This window comes from Nematostella vectensis, chromosome 5, assembly GCF_932526225.1.
Source record: "Nematostella vectensis chromosome 5, jaNemVect1.1, whole genome shotgun sequence".
NCBI classification, from domain to species: domain Eukaryota; kingdom Metazoa; phylum Cnidaria; class Anthozoa; order Actiniaria; family Edwardsiidae; genus Nematostella; species Nematostella vectensis.
In genome coordinates, this window is record NC_064038.1 from 6,192,540 (window position 1) to 6,211,472 (window position 18,933).

At 39.2% G+C, this 18,933-nt stretch overlaps 2 protein-coding genes and 1 long non-coding RNA gene across 7 annotated transcripts; 2 read left to right on the forward strand and 1 right to left on the reverse strand.

Annotated features, from left to right (window-relative positions):
- Positions 1 to 209: 209 nt before the first annotated feature.
- LOC125563045 lies at positions 210 to 3,256 on the reverse strand. The gene is made up of 2 exons (XR_007308072.1): positions 3,063 to 3,256; positions 210 to 1,953 (listed from the first exon to the last, which is right to left on the reverse strand). It is a non-coding gene; the product is annotated as an uncharacterized LOC125563045 (long non-coding RNA).
- Positions 3,257 to 8,733: 5,477 nt separating this feature from the next.
- On the forward strand, positions 8,734 to 12,042 carry LOC125563143. 5 transcript variants are annotated; one of them, XM_048728016.1, is made up of 5 exons: positions 8,741 to 9,458; positions 9,617 to 9,670; positions 10,685 to 10,925; positions 11,160 to 11,352; positions 11,498 to 12,042. In XM_048728016.1, exons 3-5 carry the CDS (start codon positions 10,720 to 10,722, stop codon positions 11,858 to 11,860), a joined length of 762 nt encoding a protein of 253 aa, XP_048583973.1. In that variant the 5' UTR covers positions 8,741 to 9,458; positions 9,617 to 9,670; positions 10,685 to 10,719; the 3' UTR covers positions 11,861 to 12,042. The 5 variants fall into 5 exon arrangements, 3 of the variants coding, with proteins under 3 accessions (XP_048583973.1, XP_048583972.1, XP_048583974.1); XR_007308149.1 differs by lacking the exon at positions 11,498 to 12,042 and adding an exon at positions 10,239 to 10,432 and having other exon boundaries at positions 8,734 to 9,458; positions 10,685 to 11,310; XM_048728015.1 differs by lacking the exons at positions 8,741 to 9,458; positions 9,617 to 9,670 and adding an exon at positions 10,135 to 10,432.
- A 1,160-nt stretch (positions 12,043 to 13,202) lies between these two features.
- Positions 13,203 to 18,161, forward strand: LOC125563142. Its single transcript, XM_048728014.1, has one exon. It carries the CDS (start codon positions 13,203 to 13,205, stop codon positions 14,451 to 14,453), a length of 1,251 nt encoding a protein of 416 aa, XP_048583971.1. The 3' UTR covers positions 14,454 to 18,161.
- Positions 18,162 to 18,933: the final 772 nt, after the last annotated feature.

An 18,933-nucleotide genomic window follows, 5' to 3' on the forward strand; every position in this document is an offset into this window, starting at 1 on the left:
TAAATATTATTCCAGAATATGGTAGTATTTAATGTAGGGACTCAGTTAATGTAAAAATCGTATTTTCGGTATTTCCGTCCACACGAAACTGCGAATTTTTCCCGTCGCAGCAGCTTAAAATGGAGTGTGTCAATCCCCTCATTCGAACTGGTGTGGTATCAGTGTGAGCATAATTATCTGGCCAAAACTAAAAAGGACCGGACACTTTGTGTGTTACTTTAACATTTTTTATTCAAAAATACGGTATGAAAACTAATCGTGTCATAGAAGCACAGACGGCCCAGGGTGTTAGCGGGTCCGTCCATAACGCTGTGGCCTAGGTTCGAATCCTGGCTGTGAATGGGGATTTTTCCGAGTCCATGACTTGATCCGTGTTTCTCAAAAGCGAGTTGAAGTTATTCCCCGTGTCTTTCGGATAAGGTCACTAAGGGTTCCGTCTCTTCAAGCTGCACTATACTAAAGCCTGAGTCGAAGGAACGTAAAAAAAGCATTAGGGACGCAATAACCCCTCTGGCGTTGACGACCCCGAGTGCTTACATATATAATACACACACTGGGTTACTGGATTTGGAGCCTAGCTCTGTTGTGCTTTCCGCACCAGTATAACGGGGGAAGTTATTACAATAATAAACGCCTGTAAACTGCAAATATTGTACAAATAAGATTTTCGGAAAGTTGTTTAAGGTGATTCCCTCGATTTCTATATCTTTCAAATAACCACAACCCCAATATATCGAAGTCAGATAACTTGAGCTCCACAATAACTCGAACTGATTTCAAGTTCCCAAAATGTTTCAGTAATTTCTTTCAACGGTTTTCCTTTCTTTTGAGGTATTCAAACGATTATGTACTGATAAAGATCTAAGCATTTTATGTTTATCCTGTTATAGCAGGTCCTTTGGAGAGAACTATTCAAAATCATTTGCGTGCATTATACCCAACTTTTAATTTTTCAAGTTAAAACTCTATCATAGGGAACTCACATTTACGGATTGAACAAAGTTGAGATTATTCCCGAGTTTTGTGGTGTTGTTGATTTAGAAGTTCGTACTGCATGTATCAATGAAAAGTCGGAGCTTCTAAGAGAGCAAGCCGTGCATTCATCCCTGGGCACGGCTACGAAAATCCACACCGCAAAGCTCTGGAGAAAATACTAAATGTTCGAACCGTTTACGTGAGCTCTGTGTGACAAGTGATGGAATCACCTTAATAGCATTGTAACTTTTAGGATAGTGGTCAATAATAGTTGTTAATAGGTATTCCTATGAAGGCGATTTTAACAGGCCTATAGACTTTAGAAGGGGGAATTGATTAAGGAGAACATGAAGCCCGCTTTAAGCACACCCGCGTTTATTCACACATAAAAGGGTCTTGAAACCGCCATAATTTCTGAAAATATTACCCGGCTCTACGAAGGCGGAAAGGTGGTAATAAGGAATGTTTCTGGGTGTTCTTGGAACGGGGTTCCAATCCTTCATGCTATCGCAATTACAAAAAATAGTCAAAATAGTCAGGTAACAGGCGACTTCACTAAACTGATCACGGGACTTTTCGACAAATTCAAGCCAAAATAAACTCAGAATGGGATGCGTTCGACACGCCAGAGAAATAAAAACCTTTAAAAAAGTAAACCCTTTTGAAGAGAATCGTTCTGGCTTATTTGTAAGGACTAAATAACTTGTGTTTTGTTGATGTTATTTTGCCGCCAAAAGGTTGAGCACGCGATAGTTTGCCCCCCACCCCCAAGAAAGTCACGTGATCTGCTAGTGCCCGTCGCCTATTAGATAGCGAAAAAAAGTGGCAAATTGCATGTGTATTTTCGCTGATTATCGCGAAACGAGTAGAACTTGAAAGTACTACCGCAAACTGCTCTTTGGTTTCAGTTTGTGGAAACCTTTCTCATACGCGTATACAGTGGTACCTCTACTAGGCTGCCGACCTTGATCCGTGCCTCTGTGAATCAACAGAAAAGCAGTTAAACTGATAATACGGTACACCATATGATGAAAGCCTTGGCTCTCAAAGTCATATTGGGCGCTTGAATGCTCGTTATACAAGCGTCCGTCTCTATAGTAGCCTTTTCATCTTTGTTACAAAGGTCAAATAATGGGATTTTCTGGCGGCCAGATAGATGCTGAGAGCAACAGCGTCTGCAAAATTTATGGTTTGGAACGCTCAATAGAGGTAGCCGCGCAATCGTAATAGGACCCAAAATACAGTTTTTTTAAACAATCTTTCGGGAGATTAAGAAGTGGCTACTTTACAGAGGTACCACTGTAGCTCTATTAACTGTTGTTGTTTTAAAAAGCATGCCATCAACAAATACTTGATGTAAAACAAAATCTTAATTTCGAGGGAAAATAAATGGTAAAAGAAAAAAAAGACTTTCTCCGTCTTTACCCAAGCCTTAAAAAGTTCATATCACTAAAAACAAATTCAGACAACTACTAGCAGGTCTGCGTAGGCGTGGTGGGAACAGGGAAATTAATCAACACTATATCTTTCATAAGCCAGTTCAGAGTTTAAGAAAAGACGTGGGGGACTAGGTCGAATCGGACCAAATGAGCGGTCTTGGAGAAAAATCCTCCCTACAAAGCCGTTTTAAAAGATATGGGAAAACCAACCACATTCATGTGTTGCACACTTATTGTTTTACCTATCGACCGCGATTTGTTATGAATACGGCCCGATAAATATTTTTACGGATAGATTTACTTCGCTCAGTGATCTAATTTGTTCGACTTCCGCTCGCAAAACATCGATGAAAACATGCAACAACAATTAACTTAGGTACCTCAGGTAAAAACAAAATGATTTTCGTCCACGAAATTCAAGCAATATTGTTCTTAGATTTTAGCAAAAATATTACTTGAATTTCGTGGACGAAAATTATTTTGTTTTTACCAAAAAACAATATTGATTTGAATTTTACGGCATAAAAATTGAAACAGCATTTCTACCAATGCATTTTATACTCCGTTTCGGAGTTCGCAGATAAACGTTTACAGTATTTGAGTGAAGGAATGACTCAGGGTACTCAGAAAATTGCTCCGTAGAAATACCTTTTGCGCCCTGTTCATCCCAAATTGCCCCCTGTACGAAGTACAATAAAGTCCTCCCGTGTGGCAATGAATGATTTCCCCATATCTTTTAAAGCGGTTTTGTAGAAAGGATTTTTCTTCAAGACCGCAATACAAACTCTCTTGTGAAATCGCTTTTGGCCCGAAGGAGCCAACCTCGTCCCCAAGGTCTTCAGGGTAGACGCCATATTGAAAATTACCCAGAAGACCATGGGGACGAGGTTGCGAAAGAGCCCAGTCCCTCACGGCATTTCTTAAACTCTGAACTGGCTTATTGCTTCGACAAAGGTCTGACACTCAAAACGTCAGCAAAACTACTCGGTTTTCACAGAAGCGCAAAAAAGAAATGCCATTTCAACCTAGTGTTGATTTATTTCCCTGTTTCCACGAAGAACTCTGATTAGTTAAACATGGGAGTCATAAGAGTGACGCCCGGGCCCCAACAAAAAGCTGTTCCTAAACTAACGTGTAAGCACGACTTTAAAAGGTATCATACCTGCAGTTTTATCGAAAGTTGTGGCGGATGTGACTGTTGGCTAATTTATCGTGAGTAACTCTTTCAAATAAGACTCTAGAGTTAACCCACCTTGGATTCCATGCATCGGAACCGATTTTTTTTTAGGTCAGACATATTTTATGACGACAGTTTGCTCCTTAACGCGTCTGCTTTTCTTGCAAGGTTGATACTGTAAAAAGGCTGCTGCATTTTGTGCTGCATTTTGTAATAACATGGCATTACTTACTATGGCGCTGGCTGCTTCAACCAAACAGCGAGGATAAAACTCTCTAAGGCCTTAAACAGAACCTAATCTGAGAGTGGACAATCAAGCTTAGAACACAGACACAGTCTGACAGCAGAGAATAAGTCAGATTTAAACTATCTCGCAAAAACGCGATCAACCATTTTCCTATATTAAAGCAAGGGGAGAGCAGAGGACATGAACAATTTCCGTTAATTTCTCAATCATTCCGGTTGTGGCGAAAGTATTCGAACGGATAATCTACGATCAAGCCTATGCTTTCTTGGCCAACAATAATATTCCATCTAAGTGTCAATCAGGGTTTCGGTGCCTTCACTCTACGGTCACTGCCCTTTTTGAGGCAACGAATGATTGGGTATATAACATCGACCGCGGCAATGTTAACTCGGTAGTTTTCTTGATCTCAAGAAGGCCTTTGACACTATCGATCACTCAATTCTTACTTTAAAATTAGATGCTTACGGCTTTGGTTGTTCTGCGAGTAATTGGTTTGCGTCTTATCTACATGGTCGGAACCAGAAACGTTTCATGAACGGTCATCTGTCTGATTATCGCACGCTTCTTTGTGAAATTCCACAGCACACAATATTAGGTCCACTTCTTTTTCTGACTTATATCAACGACCTTCCAAATTGCTTAGACACTCAAAGCCACGCATGTACGCTGACGACCTAACTTTTGCGAGTAATAGTATCGAAGACATACATCTTTATTAAAATCAAGACCTTGTGAATGTCGGCGAGTGGCTTGTCGCTAATATGCTCTCCCTGAACCAATAAAAACGGAGTTCATGCTTATTGGCTCCAGACAACGTCTTTCAACCTTCGAATCAGAACAATTTTTGGCAATCGAAGGGGTACCCGTAAAACAAGTAGCCCATACCAAATCTCTTGGGGTGCTTATTGATGAAAATCTTTTTGGGTGATCATATACACAAATTAACTAAAAAGATTGCATCCCGCATCGGAGCCCTGAGCGTATTAGACAATTTGTCCCATCTACAACATTGCGGTACATTACAATTCTTTAGTCAGCCACATTTTGATAATTGCTCTGTCGCCTTGGACAACGATAATCTTCAAAAGTTACAAAACCAAGCGGCATAGGTTATGACGTTTTCGAGCTATGGCACCCTCTTATTCGTCAGCTAGGCTGGAAAAGACTCGAGAGCCAACGGAACCTTCAAAAAGCTGTTATGGTCCATAAATCGCTGCGTGGTCTTGCACTGGACTACTTGTCATCTCTTTTTACAGCAGCATGACCAGCTATACGCTGAGAGACAACGAGCGCAAACTAGCTATTCCAAAGCCCCGCACCAACTATCTACAGGATAGTTTCAGCTACAGTGGTGCGGTGCTTTGGAATAGCCTTCCGACTGAGTTGAGGCAAGCAAAAACCCTTAGTACATTAAAAGGAGCAAAAAATGGCAAAATTAAAATTGTAAGGTTGTGTTAGATTACATTTTGTTTATATTTTGCCTAGAGGTTCCTTGCATAATCTAAAACAATATAAGCTTTAGTATTTTTTGGTAGATGATCCGTTCCTGAGATATGTTTGAGCAAAGCTGCCATAGATCATGAAAAAATTAGCAATTTCGCCCAAATTGGTCAATTTCAGACAAATCAAGAGTCTTTCAATTTGCAATATCTCAAGGACGGATTATCTACCAAAAATACTAAAGCTTATTTTGTTTTTTATTACACAAGAAACATCTATGCAAAAAATCAAGCAAATATAAGCTAACACTACATTACAATTTGAAATGCAATTTTTTTGCCCCTGTCTAGTACATTTAAACACGAACGCGCGCTATAAAAGGTTTAAAAGAAAAAGTCAACAACAACGCAGATTTATGTTTTTTAGAACGATATTTCGGCAGGCCAATACCTGCCTTCTTCAGGTTATAAATGAGTTACAATGGCATGTTACAGCTAGTATATGTACAAAGTTCATTGATGATTAACTAACAAAAGGTAAAAATAGTAATTGAGTAAGGAGTGACTTATGGAAGATGGTAAATAGGGTGGTGTGGATTACTAAGTAGCTAAACGGTTTCTTCACGCCGGTTGAGGCCACCGGGTTCAAGAGTGCCAGCGCGAGCTATCAGTGTGGCTTCTTTTGCTTTGCGGATAGAGTCGCGGTTATTTCTTATTTTTTTAATAGGTATGAGCTCTATGTCAGAAGCGGAGTGGTTAGGTTTTAGAAAGTGTTCAGCGGCGTGGGTTGGTATGGACCGAGATTGGGAGTCTACAGTTCTGCGGTGGTCATTAAAGCGTTCTTTTAATTTGCGTTTAGTTTCCCCAATATATTGAAGGTTACAAGCGGTTACATTGAATCATATAAATCACGTTTTTAATATTGCAGGTTATGTGGGAGGTTATAGGTCGTGTTTCACCTGTTGAGAAAAATGTATAGCTTGTCAGGCCATCGGTTCTAATATAGGGGCAGGTTAGGCAGTTTTTTTCCGCAACGGAAAGCACCGGGAGGTTGGTTGGTGGTAGAGCGGTCGGAAGGTAGCTTGGCTTTAACGAGGATGTCGCGGAGGTTAGGTGAGCGGCGAAAGGCGACAAGAGGGGGCTCAGTGAAAACCTTATGGCATCGCTTAGACGAGAGTAGAAGGTTGTAGTTTCTACGGATTATGTCGTTGATGTTAGGTCGTGTAGGGTTATAGGTAGTGACAAAGGGGATGCGACGGGAGTTTTTGTGGTTGTTATTATAAGGGCGTAGGGCGTCAATGCGGGAAGTGTTAGCAACGCGTAGGATTTGTCTCTTGAGAAAAGCGGGTTTATAGCCACGCTTGAGGAGGTAGTTGGTGAGTTCATTGCAGCGGTTATTAAAGCTTTCTTCTGTAGAACAAATGCGGCGAATAAGGAGGGCGAGGCTATAGGGGATGGCCTTTTTGGTGTGATGAGGATGGCAAGATGAAAAAAGGTGTTGGTGTTTGTTAGTAGGTTTGGAGTAGAGGTCAGTTTCGATTTTACTATTAACAAGGGAGACATTAACGTCAAGAAAAGGTACATTGTTATAGGAGTGGGAGCTGTTAAGATAATCTACAAAAGCGTTCAATTTGTCTAGACCCTCAGTCCATACAACAAAAATATCGTCGATGTATCTTAACCACGTATGGGGTTTGTAAGGGGCGTCACGCAAAGCGTTGGTTTCAAATAGACCAAGAAAGAGACAGGCGAAAGAGGGTGCCATGGCGTGTGCCCATTGCGGTGCCATGCTTCTGGAGGTAGTGTTTGTCATTAAAGGAGAAGTTGTTCATTTGGAGGATCATGCGGATTAAATCACAAATAGTGCCAGCAGGGATGGGGTTAGTGTTACATGTGCGAAGGAAGTGGTGACAAGCGTTGATGCCATCATTATGTGGAATATTAGTATAGAGGCTAGAGACGTCGAGTGTGACCAGGAGAGAGTCTGTTGGTAGGTTGCTGAGTTTTAATAAAATGTTTTAGAAGTGGTTAGTGTCTTTAACGTATGATGGAAGTTTACTTACTAATGGCTGGAGGTAGTAGTCTACAAATTCTGAGATGCGTTCGGTGGGGTGGGAGTTGGAGGAAATAATAGGGCGTCCAGGATTACCATGTTTATGTATTTTAGGGAGTGTGTAAAACCGTCCAGGTTTAGAGTCTTTGGGTGTGAGGTAGGATTTAGTGTCCTGATTAATTATTCCGTCCGTGTGCATTCGGTTGATGTAAGTTGTGACTCGTTTTTGTATGTCATTAGTAATGTCGGCATCTAATTGTGTGTAGAATTTAGTGTCATTAAGTTGTCTATTACATTCATTAATATACCAGTCTTTGTCCATTACGACTGTGCCAGATCCTTTGTCTGCGGGCTTGATTATGATGTCTTGCCTTTGGTTGAGTTGTGTTAAAGCGTTACGTTTACCAGGTGTGATGTTAGAGCGAGTCTTGTTAAGTGTAGAGTTTTGTATCTGTAGTTTGACAGAATAGGAAGGTGTCGAGTGAGCTATCCCTGCCTGAAGAGGGAGTCCAAGTGCTTTTGTTACGGAAAGGGTTAAATGAGCTGTCAAAAGAGAGAGTATCATTATCATTGGGTTTGTCTTCATTAAAGAAATATTCAGCTAGTCGCATCCTACGATTGAAATCACATATATCAGCGTTGACTTGAGACCAGTCGATTTTGCGTCGTGTAGGCCAAATAGTAAGGCCGCGAGCAAGAACAGAAGTTTCTTCGGGCGATAGAGAAGTGCTGGAGATGTTTATTACCGATGTGCTGTCAAGAGTAACAACGGAGTTGTTTTTACGTATTCTTCGTCTACGGCGGCGTCGGCGCTGAGGGGCTGGTGTCGCCACCGGTGGTGGGTTAGTATTAGGAGCGGCTTGGGGAGTAATAGTAGACGTATTATCGTTGTCGGGATTAGGGAGGTTACGACGAGAATATTTGTTATTGCGGCGGTTTTCTAAGAGCGATTTAAGCGAGAGAGCCTTGGAATCTAGTTTGCGACAGTAAAATATGTAAGCGTTGTTAGTACATGACCTTTCTAATAATGTTCTGTGATGGAGGAGTTCCTGAGATAATGCGGCGATCTTTTTATTGCACTCTCTTGTTAACAGTTTTAGGTGCTTGGTAGCGGCATTGCTTGAGATGAGAAATAAAATTAAAAAACTGCGTGCGTGCGCGCGCTCGTTTAAATTGAGAAATAAAATTCAAAAACAGTGTGCGCGCGCTCATTTGAAATTGCGTCATTCAGGTGCGCGCGCGAATAAACAACAAATTTTCAAAATTCATCACTTCAAAACCTATCTAATCCCCTTTGTTTTTCGTTTTGTTATAACAAAAGGCTAATAAATAGACTGTGTTTACTTCAATAATGTGTTTTCGACCAATTTTGAGCTATACTATAGCTTTCTTGCCTCTCTCTACGGAGCTATGCACTGAGTACACCGCTGCAGAACGTAGTGCGCACGCGCAGCCTCTTATTTCCGGCGGGAAATTGCCGGGCGCCCGCCCCTATTAAAATTGTTTAGCAAAACAAAACAAACCAGTTTCCGGCCGCGAAATTTAAAAAAAAATAAGAAGTACACAAAAAAAATAAGCCTGAAAAATTTACATCACCAAGATATTGAAATTTTCTATCTCTGAAATTTTGCACCACCTACTTTACGGCCTGCACCAAAGGCGAAAATAATGGATAAGCATCGGATGTCGTACCGGCAGACCTTCGTGGTCGCCATTATAGTTGTTTTAGTTGTAGCCTCGCTGGGTTTTGTTCATGCAAACGACGATGCACAACACTGTATGATGAGTTGCAAAACTAGAAACGGAAAAGGATGCATTGGTCGACTTTACCAGCTTTCCGGGGAGCTTAGTCGTGTCGCTAAGTTGCCGGTAGGTTCGCATGTTTGCCGGCGACATTGGGATATGTTACGAAGAAGCAACTTGCGCTGCTCATGTCCCATGCACGATAAACAACAGCCCTCACGTCTGAACAAGCAACCTATTCCAAGTCGTTTTTTATCCGGTATTTGACGAGATTGGGCTAACAGTGGCAGAATACCAGCCTGGTACTCGGTGGTGTTACCGGTGCAAGTTGCTCGCCTATAAGAAATTTGAAAGCCGTCCTCAAACAAGTAGAAAACCAGTCGAGGTAAGTGTATATTTTTATTCGGGAAAACAACCACTCCTCTGCAGTGCCTCTTCGCTGTAAATTGCTATGTATTTCTTCCTGTATTTTCAATCTGTTTAACAAAATATAAAAACGAGTACATAGAAAAGGCTTGAACATTCTTTCGTTCTTTTTATTAGGAAAAAGCAAATAGTAGTACATCCGCCATCAGCACAGAACAACAACTACAAAAGGTTTGTTTATTTGTACATTCTGAAGAAACACACAAATTATCTATAAAATTCAGCCTTTTTTTGTTTTTGTGGGAAAAAATACTTTATCAATTATTGAGAAGTAGTAGTGCAAACAATATTTTTGCATTTGTTGAAAAAGAAATATTTTTTTTTTACAATTTGTAAAAATTCTGACAAATAAGCTTTTTGACAAGTTTTTTTCCACCAAGCCAATTCATATAAAATTATTAATTTTCTATGAGAGAATGAAAGGAACTCCTTAATTTAGAATAGGTGGAATAGAATAAGACAAGAAACATTTTATTATTGAGGAGCTAGGGTGGGCTGGGATATTTAAGGCAATTTTTCAGAAATATCTTTGGACCCTCCCCTAATATCTAATAGAAAACCTTTGACTCCCCCTTAACAATAATTTAGAAAACAGGTATGACCCCTCCCCATTTTACCCACCCACAACAGAAAACCTGCACCCCAAAAGATGATACGTTTTGCTAATTATTGTTATTTATTTTAGATAGTTTGTTTATTCTTATTTTGTTTTCCATTTTGACTGTTTTGTAAATTTCAGATATTTCAGTTTACGGGATCCCCTATTCTACACCTCCATGAAAGTATGCAAGATATATCTATGTCAGCACCTACCATATCCCAACTGGATCAAACAAAGCAACAATTTGGAAGGCTGTTTTCAAGACTTGAAGCTCTAGCAGACATGTGACATTCATCTCCTGGAAACATGGAAAGAGCTGCAAACTCCCCTAGGTACCATCAAAATTGCCCCAAATGGCAACGTGTTAATGGATAGTCAAGTATAGGACCAAATAAAGACAACAATCAAAGAATTGGATGAAGGTACAGCTGTATGATCGAATATATCTGCATGCTCTAATATTTATAATAGCTTTATCGATCAGCACCGATGTGGCTGATCAGTGTTCAACCCCAGTGATGGATCAAGCCCAACTAAAACTGCAAATAATTTATTCAATAATTTATTGTCATTGCTATCAACAGGTAATTCACTGGGCCAACTAGTGCAACAATTTCAGATGGCTCTATACCATCATGCCCTCAGTAGTGAAGCTCCATTATATGAGCCAGCAGCAATGAAAGCGTTCACACAAAAACACTCTCCAGGTCTGTTTGAAATGCTTTTAAGTTCAATAACAAGGGAGGACTCCAGACTCTCAGATGAACATCAAGCTGTACAGGAGCAAAGAACTGTTGTTCTCCTTCACACACTGGCATATTTCAGGTACCCTAAATGCTCCATTAAGACCCACCTCCCTAACCTCCAATTACTTTCCTTTCTAAAAACCCTCTAGAGGCTAAATTTTGTAATAAGCTCCCCCTTTCTATCTGCTCCAATTTCATAATTGGGCCTAGGTATGTTCAATATCATGCTTTATACTATAATTCAATGTATACAAGCTGCACCAGAACACTAGTGTTTTGTTCTTTTTTAAATGACAGAAATTTATTTTACCAGGTCTCAGAAAACTTCCACCCTACAAAAGGATGAAGGGCTATTCCTACAACATCATGGTGCTTCTAGGACAGCAATCAATTCAGGAAGGATACTTGGTTTCAGTACAAGTCCTAGAAATATTGATTCTCACAAGAAAGCACTAATAACAAAATATCCAGACATACTGGTGAGAAAGGTTATCCTGGCAACAGAGGTGAGATTAGTGTGGTACAAATTTTTATTTTAGTAAATAGTGAATAAGAGAATAATAAAAACAATACTTGAGAATAAGCAAGAACCATTTCAATTTAAACAAGCCAGTGGGATAACTGATGCTTCACTTTCTTTAAAATTTTCATAAAGGATTCCTAATTGTACAACTGTTGGATGACTTCCATAATATTTTGACTGTTAGACTACCAACAAATCTGAAGCTATCATTAGCTACGCACATGGCTAGTGGCCTACTGGACATCCATCCTTCAATTCCTGCTGTTCCTATTCCTACAAGAGATACAAGACACAGCCGAGTGATTGTGAAGATAGGGAATGAAAATAAAATTTGCAGAGGAATTGTTCTAGACTACATAAAAGAGTTGTTTCAAAGACCAGTGTTATCAAAAATGTACTTGGAAACAAATCACCAATGCATTTCACCAAAATACATCCAACAACAACTAAAGGAATTGAGGTATTCTATGGATTTTAATGTAGTTATCTAAAGGTCAGCAATCCATATAAGAAAAATACTGTTTTCTCTTTTTAAAAAATGTTTTAATATTGACACTTCCTAAATATTTTTCCAGGCACAATACTTTATTCCCCTATATGGACCTACCACCCAATAAATATGTACCTCTTACATTAGTAGAGTAAAATAAAAACAAAAACAAATATGGAACATTAAATATGCCAAATTATCATTTTTTTCTTTTTTTGTAGGGTCTTTTCTGGGTTGTCGCACGATGAGCTCTGTACCCTTGAGTCTACTAATTTAATAGATGAGTTTGAGCAATCTTTGAAAAGTATGGAGGACTATAAATCAGCCATTGATCACATATTCCTGTGCTGTCCACAACTGGAACATTACTTGAAAAAATTTGTAGTACCAGCACCCGGGGACTGGCCAACTTGGTTTTATCAAAAGAAACTCATTGCTCAAGAAGTCAATGCAGATGCCAGTTTCCTATCAGTCATCCCAGAGCAGGGCCCATTTCATGTTTTCCTGAATCTACAAGAAGATGTTGTAAAAATTTATGACTTCTTATTTAAAAAAGTGTACAAAGAGACATTTGGATCTGACTTACCCAACAAGCCAAAGCCTTTTCGCGTCAGCCTGGTAATAACTGCTGTTTTTCTGGCGTGGGGCAAATTACGTGATAAAGTTCTCCTAAAATTCAAGCTCTGCAAAGACATAGAGTATGCTTCCATTCTGTTTCTTTTAGATGAGGTGGTTCCCATATCATTCTTCCACTATCTTGTTACATTCAGGTCTGGAGACATGGAATCATATATAACAATGATGTTAAAGTTATCTCTACTGTTTATAATCTGGAAAAGGCATCATTATGACAGATCAACACTCTCGATGCTTAGTGACTTTTCTTTTCACAAACAACATTTTTCACAGTACCATGAACTTAAAAAGAAATGGATGGCTCTAATAACAGAAAAGAAAGTTGAAATCTGGCATAGTGTGCTACGCAGCGTCATTTCAAGTTATGTCAGTGCTAGTCAAATTAGGGACAAAGCCCTGTCATTTGCTGCATCAAAGACAGAACAGCTCTTTCATAACTATTTAACAACACCATACAGTAGAGGTTATTCTGAAAAAGACCTAAGTTTGGTGACTGGTACAGCTGCTGATGCATTACTGAAAATCATCAAGCAAGTTGGTCAAAATCTGGGAAAAGCAAAGCAGGTATAGTAGACATCCATCCATCCATAAGTAATTTTTTATTACCTTGGTGCAGTGCAGTGCCTGAACAATGTTTTTTTATGCAGGGAAGTAATAATAATGATTAGTCGAGCACTTGATCATAGCCTCAACTTATTTTCTTTTTCATGACTAACAATTGTGTCTATTTTTTTACATTTAAGGTCCCACAAGAAACAATTTCAAGAGGGCAGCCTAAAGGAGACATGAAATTTTTTCTTCCTACCTTTGACACCGCAATTACTTCAAAAGCAATGCCCCTTGGCTACTTATTTGTAAAAGAAGACCCTTCCACAATGCCTGATCCTAAATTAATCTGTGACTACAAAAACTGCACGCAATTATCAACAACCAATGTCAATCGCCTTAACTGTTTTCACACATTTCACAATTTTTGTTTAGAAGAAGCTGGAGACCAGTGTCCAATCTGTTCCCCTCACCTTGCTGAAAAAATTGCAGAAATCTGTTCAGCATTTAATGAAAGCTTGTTGAAACCAACAGCAAAATCTACTAGAACCCCACAAAGCAATCAAGAACCTGGTAGTAATGATGAGAATGACAGCATTAATGTCAAAAGAAATTGTGACCCTGAATACTATGACTCTGCACAATGGGAATCCGACATTGACAGCGAGTTATATTCATTTGTTGTTGCACAGCCACAACTGCGACACAATGTTCCTAATCACCAGGCTGCACCTTCACAGGCAATTGACATCCAAGTTACCACTCATCCAGTTGGTTCATCTACATTTTGGTTCTTTCCTCCTTACATATCTCAGTCAACTCTACTTGGAAGAAATGGATCTAATGCATGTACTTTTATCGCACTAATTTTGGCCCATTCATATATCACTTCTGCAAACCGAACCAGTATACAGCTCAGCCGTGGTCCTCCCATAAACCCTCATTGGCTTTCAATGATGTTATCTGCAATTGTTCGTGGCAACAGCATATATGACACTGTGACAAATGGTTGCGGGTCTCCATTCTTTAGTGTTGTTGAGGCAAAACCACATCTAGATTCAGTCATTGGGACTGTTTCTCTTGAAGACACTCTCGATCTGTCAATTACATCAGCTAATCCACAGGTTCCTCAAAGTTCACTTGCATTTTATCTGCAAAGGCTTGATCGCGAACAGAACTTAGCAGCAATAGTCATAGCTAATGGAATGACAATATCTCTCGTCGGACACGATTCAAAGATCTATGTTCTAGATAGCCATCTACACTATGCACACGGCCATAACTTTGGAGCGATGATCGGAATGATTCCCAAGGCTGACTTGGAAGAATTCCTCAGGAATATAAAGAAACTAATCTCGCCCACATTTGATGTTTGCTCCCTGACATTTGTCTCGTTTTCACGGCAGCAGTAGAACTTTTGAGTTTAGAGTGACAGCAAATCCCACAAACGCCGTCAAAGTTGAGGATTTTACCCTCGATCCAGCAAAAAATCTTCCTGGAACCTTAACACGAGTATATTTTCTTGGTGTATGTGTAATTTTTTGCTCCTGTTAAGTCCATTTAGAGCCAAACGTTTGTGTTTATTATAACAGCTTTGGGAAACTCGTGTTTCGTTCGCCATTTTGAATGACTCTTGTCTCGCGCATGCGCAGTCGTTCTGCCGCGGTGTCTGCACTGAGTGATGTTAAATGACGAATGACAGCTTGCCTAAGGCAAGTCCCTTTTAAAGTGCGCGTTCGTGTTTAAAGGCGACTGCAGCAACCTCTATACAATCTCTTAAACTAATCCTAGATTTTCACACACGGCACTCTTGAAAGCATTATTTTAATGTATTTTATCTATATAGCTTAGATTAGATAATTATAAGATAACTATAACTGAGAGTAGTATACCGTGTCTAATTAAAGCTTTACTACTACTACAGCATCATGTACTGCCAGCATTCTGTATCTCTGATAACGAAGTCAATAGAAATAATATAAATTACTTAGATATGGTGCTACAAACCGGAAAAAAGAGCCAGAAAGACGCGGGTGGTCTGCGCCGATTTTACAGTGGAGACCAAAGACTGAGGACTGCAGGCGCTAAGAGTAGAGGAGGCCCAGTATGACAGCATAGTTGTGCTAGCCTTGCTGGAAAAAAGCGATTACAAGAGGAAAGGACCGAAAGAAAAGGGAGATGGAAGACATGCTGGCGGAGCTACTCGAGGAGGTCGAACAAAAAGAGCAATGCCAGGTAGACGAGAGACCCGCACCCCAAGAACAGAACCAAGGGAGGTAAGGCCCAAACTCGGCGAGTGCCCTGACGACAGCAAGGACCCGGAAAAGATGCACCTTCTGCTTCGGGGAGCACGAAGAGGACAAATGCTCCCAAGTAAAGTGCCCAAAGGATAGAATTGTTTTGCGTTTCAACAATTTATTTGCTTTTTCATAGCCATCGTCCACTCCTATTGTGACAAAACAGTTCTCAACATAACTGAGCTGACACAAGAGTGGAGAAACTTGATGGTCCTTACTGATGCACTTGCTGCCATTCACTGAGACAAATCAATAAATTAAGAATCAAGATAATGTTCTGAAAGAAAAAGGCAGTTAAATGCCAGTTTTATTCGTCATTCCAGTAAATACTGTACAAGCTAGCTATATCAATGTAATTCGTTCTCCTTTTTCTCCAAGATCTAACAAGGATATTCTGCAGGCTAATACGAATTCCAGAATGCAGAGGGCACTACCATAACACATAGTTTTCTGGTGTGGAAATTCATTTAGAATCATCAAGATCGTTGACTTTTAAGTGTGTAAGATCATAAGACATCAATGCAAGGAGTTTCCTAAACTGGCTACGCAGCAATCACGACAGCACGGTAGCAATTAATGATTAGAGCTTGGATTTGGATTGTGATGGTAAAAAAAGTGAGATGGTGACGAACAAGCCGTAGCCAGCAGAATAAGAGGGGTCACAGAGGTTTTTTTTTCGTTAAAACGAAAATAATGAGCTTCAATGTTCCATTAGATATTTTCAAGCATTATATTATTAAAATGTTGGTGCAATTCGTATCCCGATAATCCTGCCTTCACCAGTTTCTTGTTTTATTCGAGGGATTACCTTGCAGAGTTTTGGCAAAGGAGAAGAGGTTCGACAGTTTAATCGTCATTATTGCTTGCGCACATTCTCAAATAAAATAATGGTACAAGAGCATTTTTCTCATTTTACACAAGAACCTCCTCCTAAAAAAAAAAAAAACGCTAGCTAGCACACCTCCTCATTTCCGTGAAATCGGTTGTGTGATCCTCTGGGCTCGAGAATCGAGGAGCTTCAGAAGTAAGATTTCACTTCACTGTTGTTAAAGAGAAAAATGGTCTGAGAAAGGAGCTGAGAAAGGAAAAATAACCCTTCCTTCAGCACAAAAAGCCTTTTTGAGACATTGAGGCAGAAGCTTAATTTCCAAAAAGGTAGAGGTTTATAAAGCAAATGTACTGCGTTTCTTTTTTTCTACAATTAGGCTATCAATAATGTCACAAATAATTTCAGGCAAAACATGATGGAGACGTTTTTGGATTCAGCGTATTATGAGATAAAGATGGTAGATTGCTCCATCCTGTCTTCGATCTATTGTATACAGAAAGAAAGAAAAGTCTAAAATGCAATCCTCCCTATTACGGAATTTGAAAAGGTCAATCTATAAATTGTTTTAATTCTAACTTGTTAATAGGCACATAAGTATAAAACAAAAATATCGAATAGACAAGTAATATTAATAACTCATTCAAATAAAATGTCTCTCCATACATTTGATATCAAGTAACATCTTATTTAATTAATTTGTTACTCAAACAAAGTATAAGCCAACCGTTATCAGCTTATTAATAGCCCCGCACCACATCTTAAACATTACTCACAACATGGCCCCTTTCTATAATTGTATTCAACGCCATTGATTTCCCATTTTGTAGTCTTTTTTGTTATTATTGTACAATGTTATGCATGTTTTTGTGTCATCACTGTTAGGGAAACTAGAGTAATTACCTTGTCACGGTGATAACTAGTAACACACTGACAGAAAAAATATGCCAACTTCTCTTGGGTTATTATCCTATTTTAAGGGTATGTGTGAGTCAGAAAAACTAGAAGCAGCAGCCGAACAAGACGTATTAGCTGAAACAGTGCAGGTACTGTATTTTTTTTATTTGAAATTGACGGGATTCTGTGACGCAGATTGGGGTGCGTCTGTGAAAGGATACAATTCACAGGATACAATTTTCAGTTGACCCATTTATTTTGTAAAAAAAGTAGAAATCAATAGAAAGAAGCTTTATCTACTTTTGAGGACGAGTTTATTTATTTCACTAGCTAATGATGTACAATGAGCAAAGTCTTCGAAACAATTATGCACTGACATGGGTATCGCATAGAAAATGTACTCATCAAATGTAGATTTTTACGAAGCAATCAATTCAGCTAAGAATCCAATTAATCATCAGAAAAAAACAGACATTAAGTATCATTTTATAACAAAGGAGATACAGAATGGGAATGTAAGTACAGTATGTTCCGACAGATGAGAATGTCTATGTCATATTTACCAAGCCAGCTTCTAAAGTTAAGCTGGACAAATTCAATGTTTTGACTATGGTAATTAAAATGTTCGTGACATCAGGAACAAGTGGAGGTGTTAGAATACGTGTCCTAGAGTCATGACCACACGACTTAGCACGCATAGTACGTGATTACCTGATTAACCGCAGTTTTACTGATTAAGTAACAAGATAAGTAGACACGCCTGTTCTAGTGAATTCAACCAATTTAAAGTAAACTACGATTTACGTACAGTAATGACTGAAACGTTATAGAAAACGCCTTTATACGCCTCACATATTATGTATATATATGATGAACACTTACAACATTGTGTATACATACGACCAAGAAGGCAACATGCTTTTGTACTTCTACCCTAAGCATGCGCTCAGGCATTTAAACCCCTTGGGATGCATTCTTTCATCAGGCCTTGTTTGTGTAGAAGACACATTCTTTTTCCTTAAAGACCCCAAGAGAAACATTGCTGCTGGGTGCCATCGCATGACAGAGCAACAAATGCAGTTTTGACCTGAATTCTGAACCAAAAAGACAAAAAAAATAAACACAAAACAATGCGTTAACAAACGCATCCTTCGTGCCCCGAGAACCCACCGGTCTCGGATGCAGATCAGTAAAAATTTGCATAGCTGTCGCAATCTTACGGCGACCACAAATATCTCCATACAAAATTGCCATTTTTTAAACTAAACATTTTTGACAACATATAAAGAGACATTGTAAGAGAAAGTTTTTGTATATAAATAGGTTTTATATGTTAATAAAGTCATATATATGTATTTTATAATATGTATATATGTGACAGGGCTACAAGATATATATATTTCATGGCAAAATAGGAACTAATATCTCTATATTCTCTAGATTTCGCTGTAATAATCTTTTGGCTTTGAGGTGCCACTTAATAAACGTTTAGGAATTAAGTTCCATGTTATCAAATGGATGTACGAAAGCTACACTCGCCTGCGATAATGTGATTAGCGAGAAAGGAAATTCTTTTCAGAGAATCCTTGGATCCTTAATTCTACGCGAAAGGTATTTTTTTTCAGAGAATCCTTGGACCCTTTTTAATTCTACGCGACTGCTGTGCCCGTCATCCTGTTACATTTGGTGGGAACCAAGTGAAAATTCTTAGGCTTTTTTATAATAATAAACAGGAACATTAATACGTCTGTCTGTGGAGGATCAGCTAACCGCCCTGATTGCTTAGCTCTAAGCCTTGGAGGTCCAATTAAAGGAGCAGGCACCAGTCCAGCCAGACACCACAGGGCCAGGAACAAGCTCCGTCAGTGGTAC

Bases quoted from the DNA above. Each gene is read 5' to 3' on its own strand.
- LOC125563143 (XM_048728016.1), top strand. From the start codon at position 10,720: ATGGCTCTATACCATCATGCCCTCAGTAGTGAAGCTCCATTATATGAG. The intron at 10,926-11,159 runs GTACCCTAAATG...TTATTTTACCAG, and splicing joins CACACACTGGCATATTTCAG to GTCTCAGAAAACTTCCACCC. The intron at 11,353-11,497 runs GTGAGATTAGTG...TAAAATTTTCAT, and splicing joins AGGTTATCCTGGCAACAGAG to AAAGGATTCCTAATTGTACA.
- LOC125563142 (XM_048728014.1), top strand. From the start codon at position 13,203: ATGACTAACAATTGTGTCTATTTTTTTACATTTAAGGTCCCACAAGAA.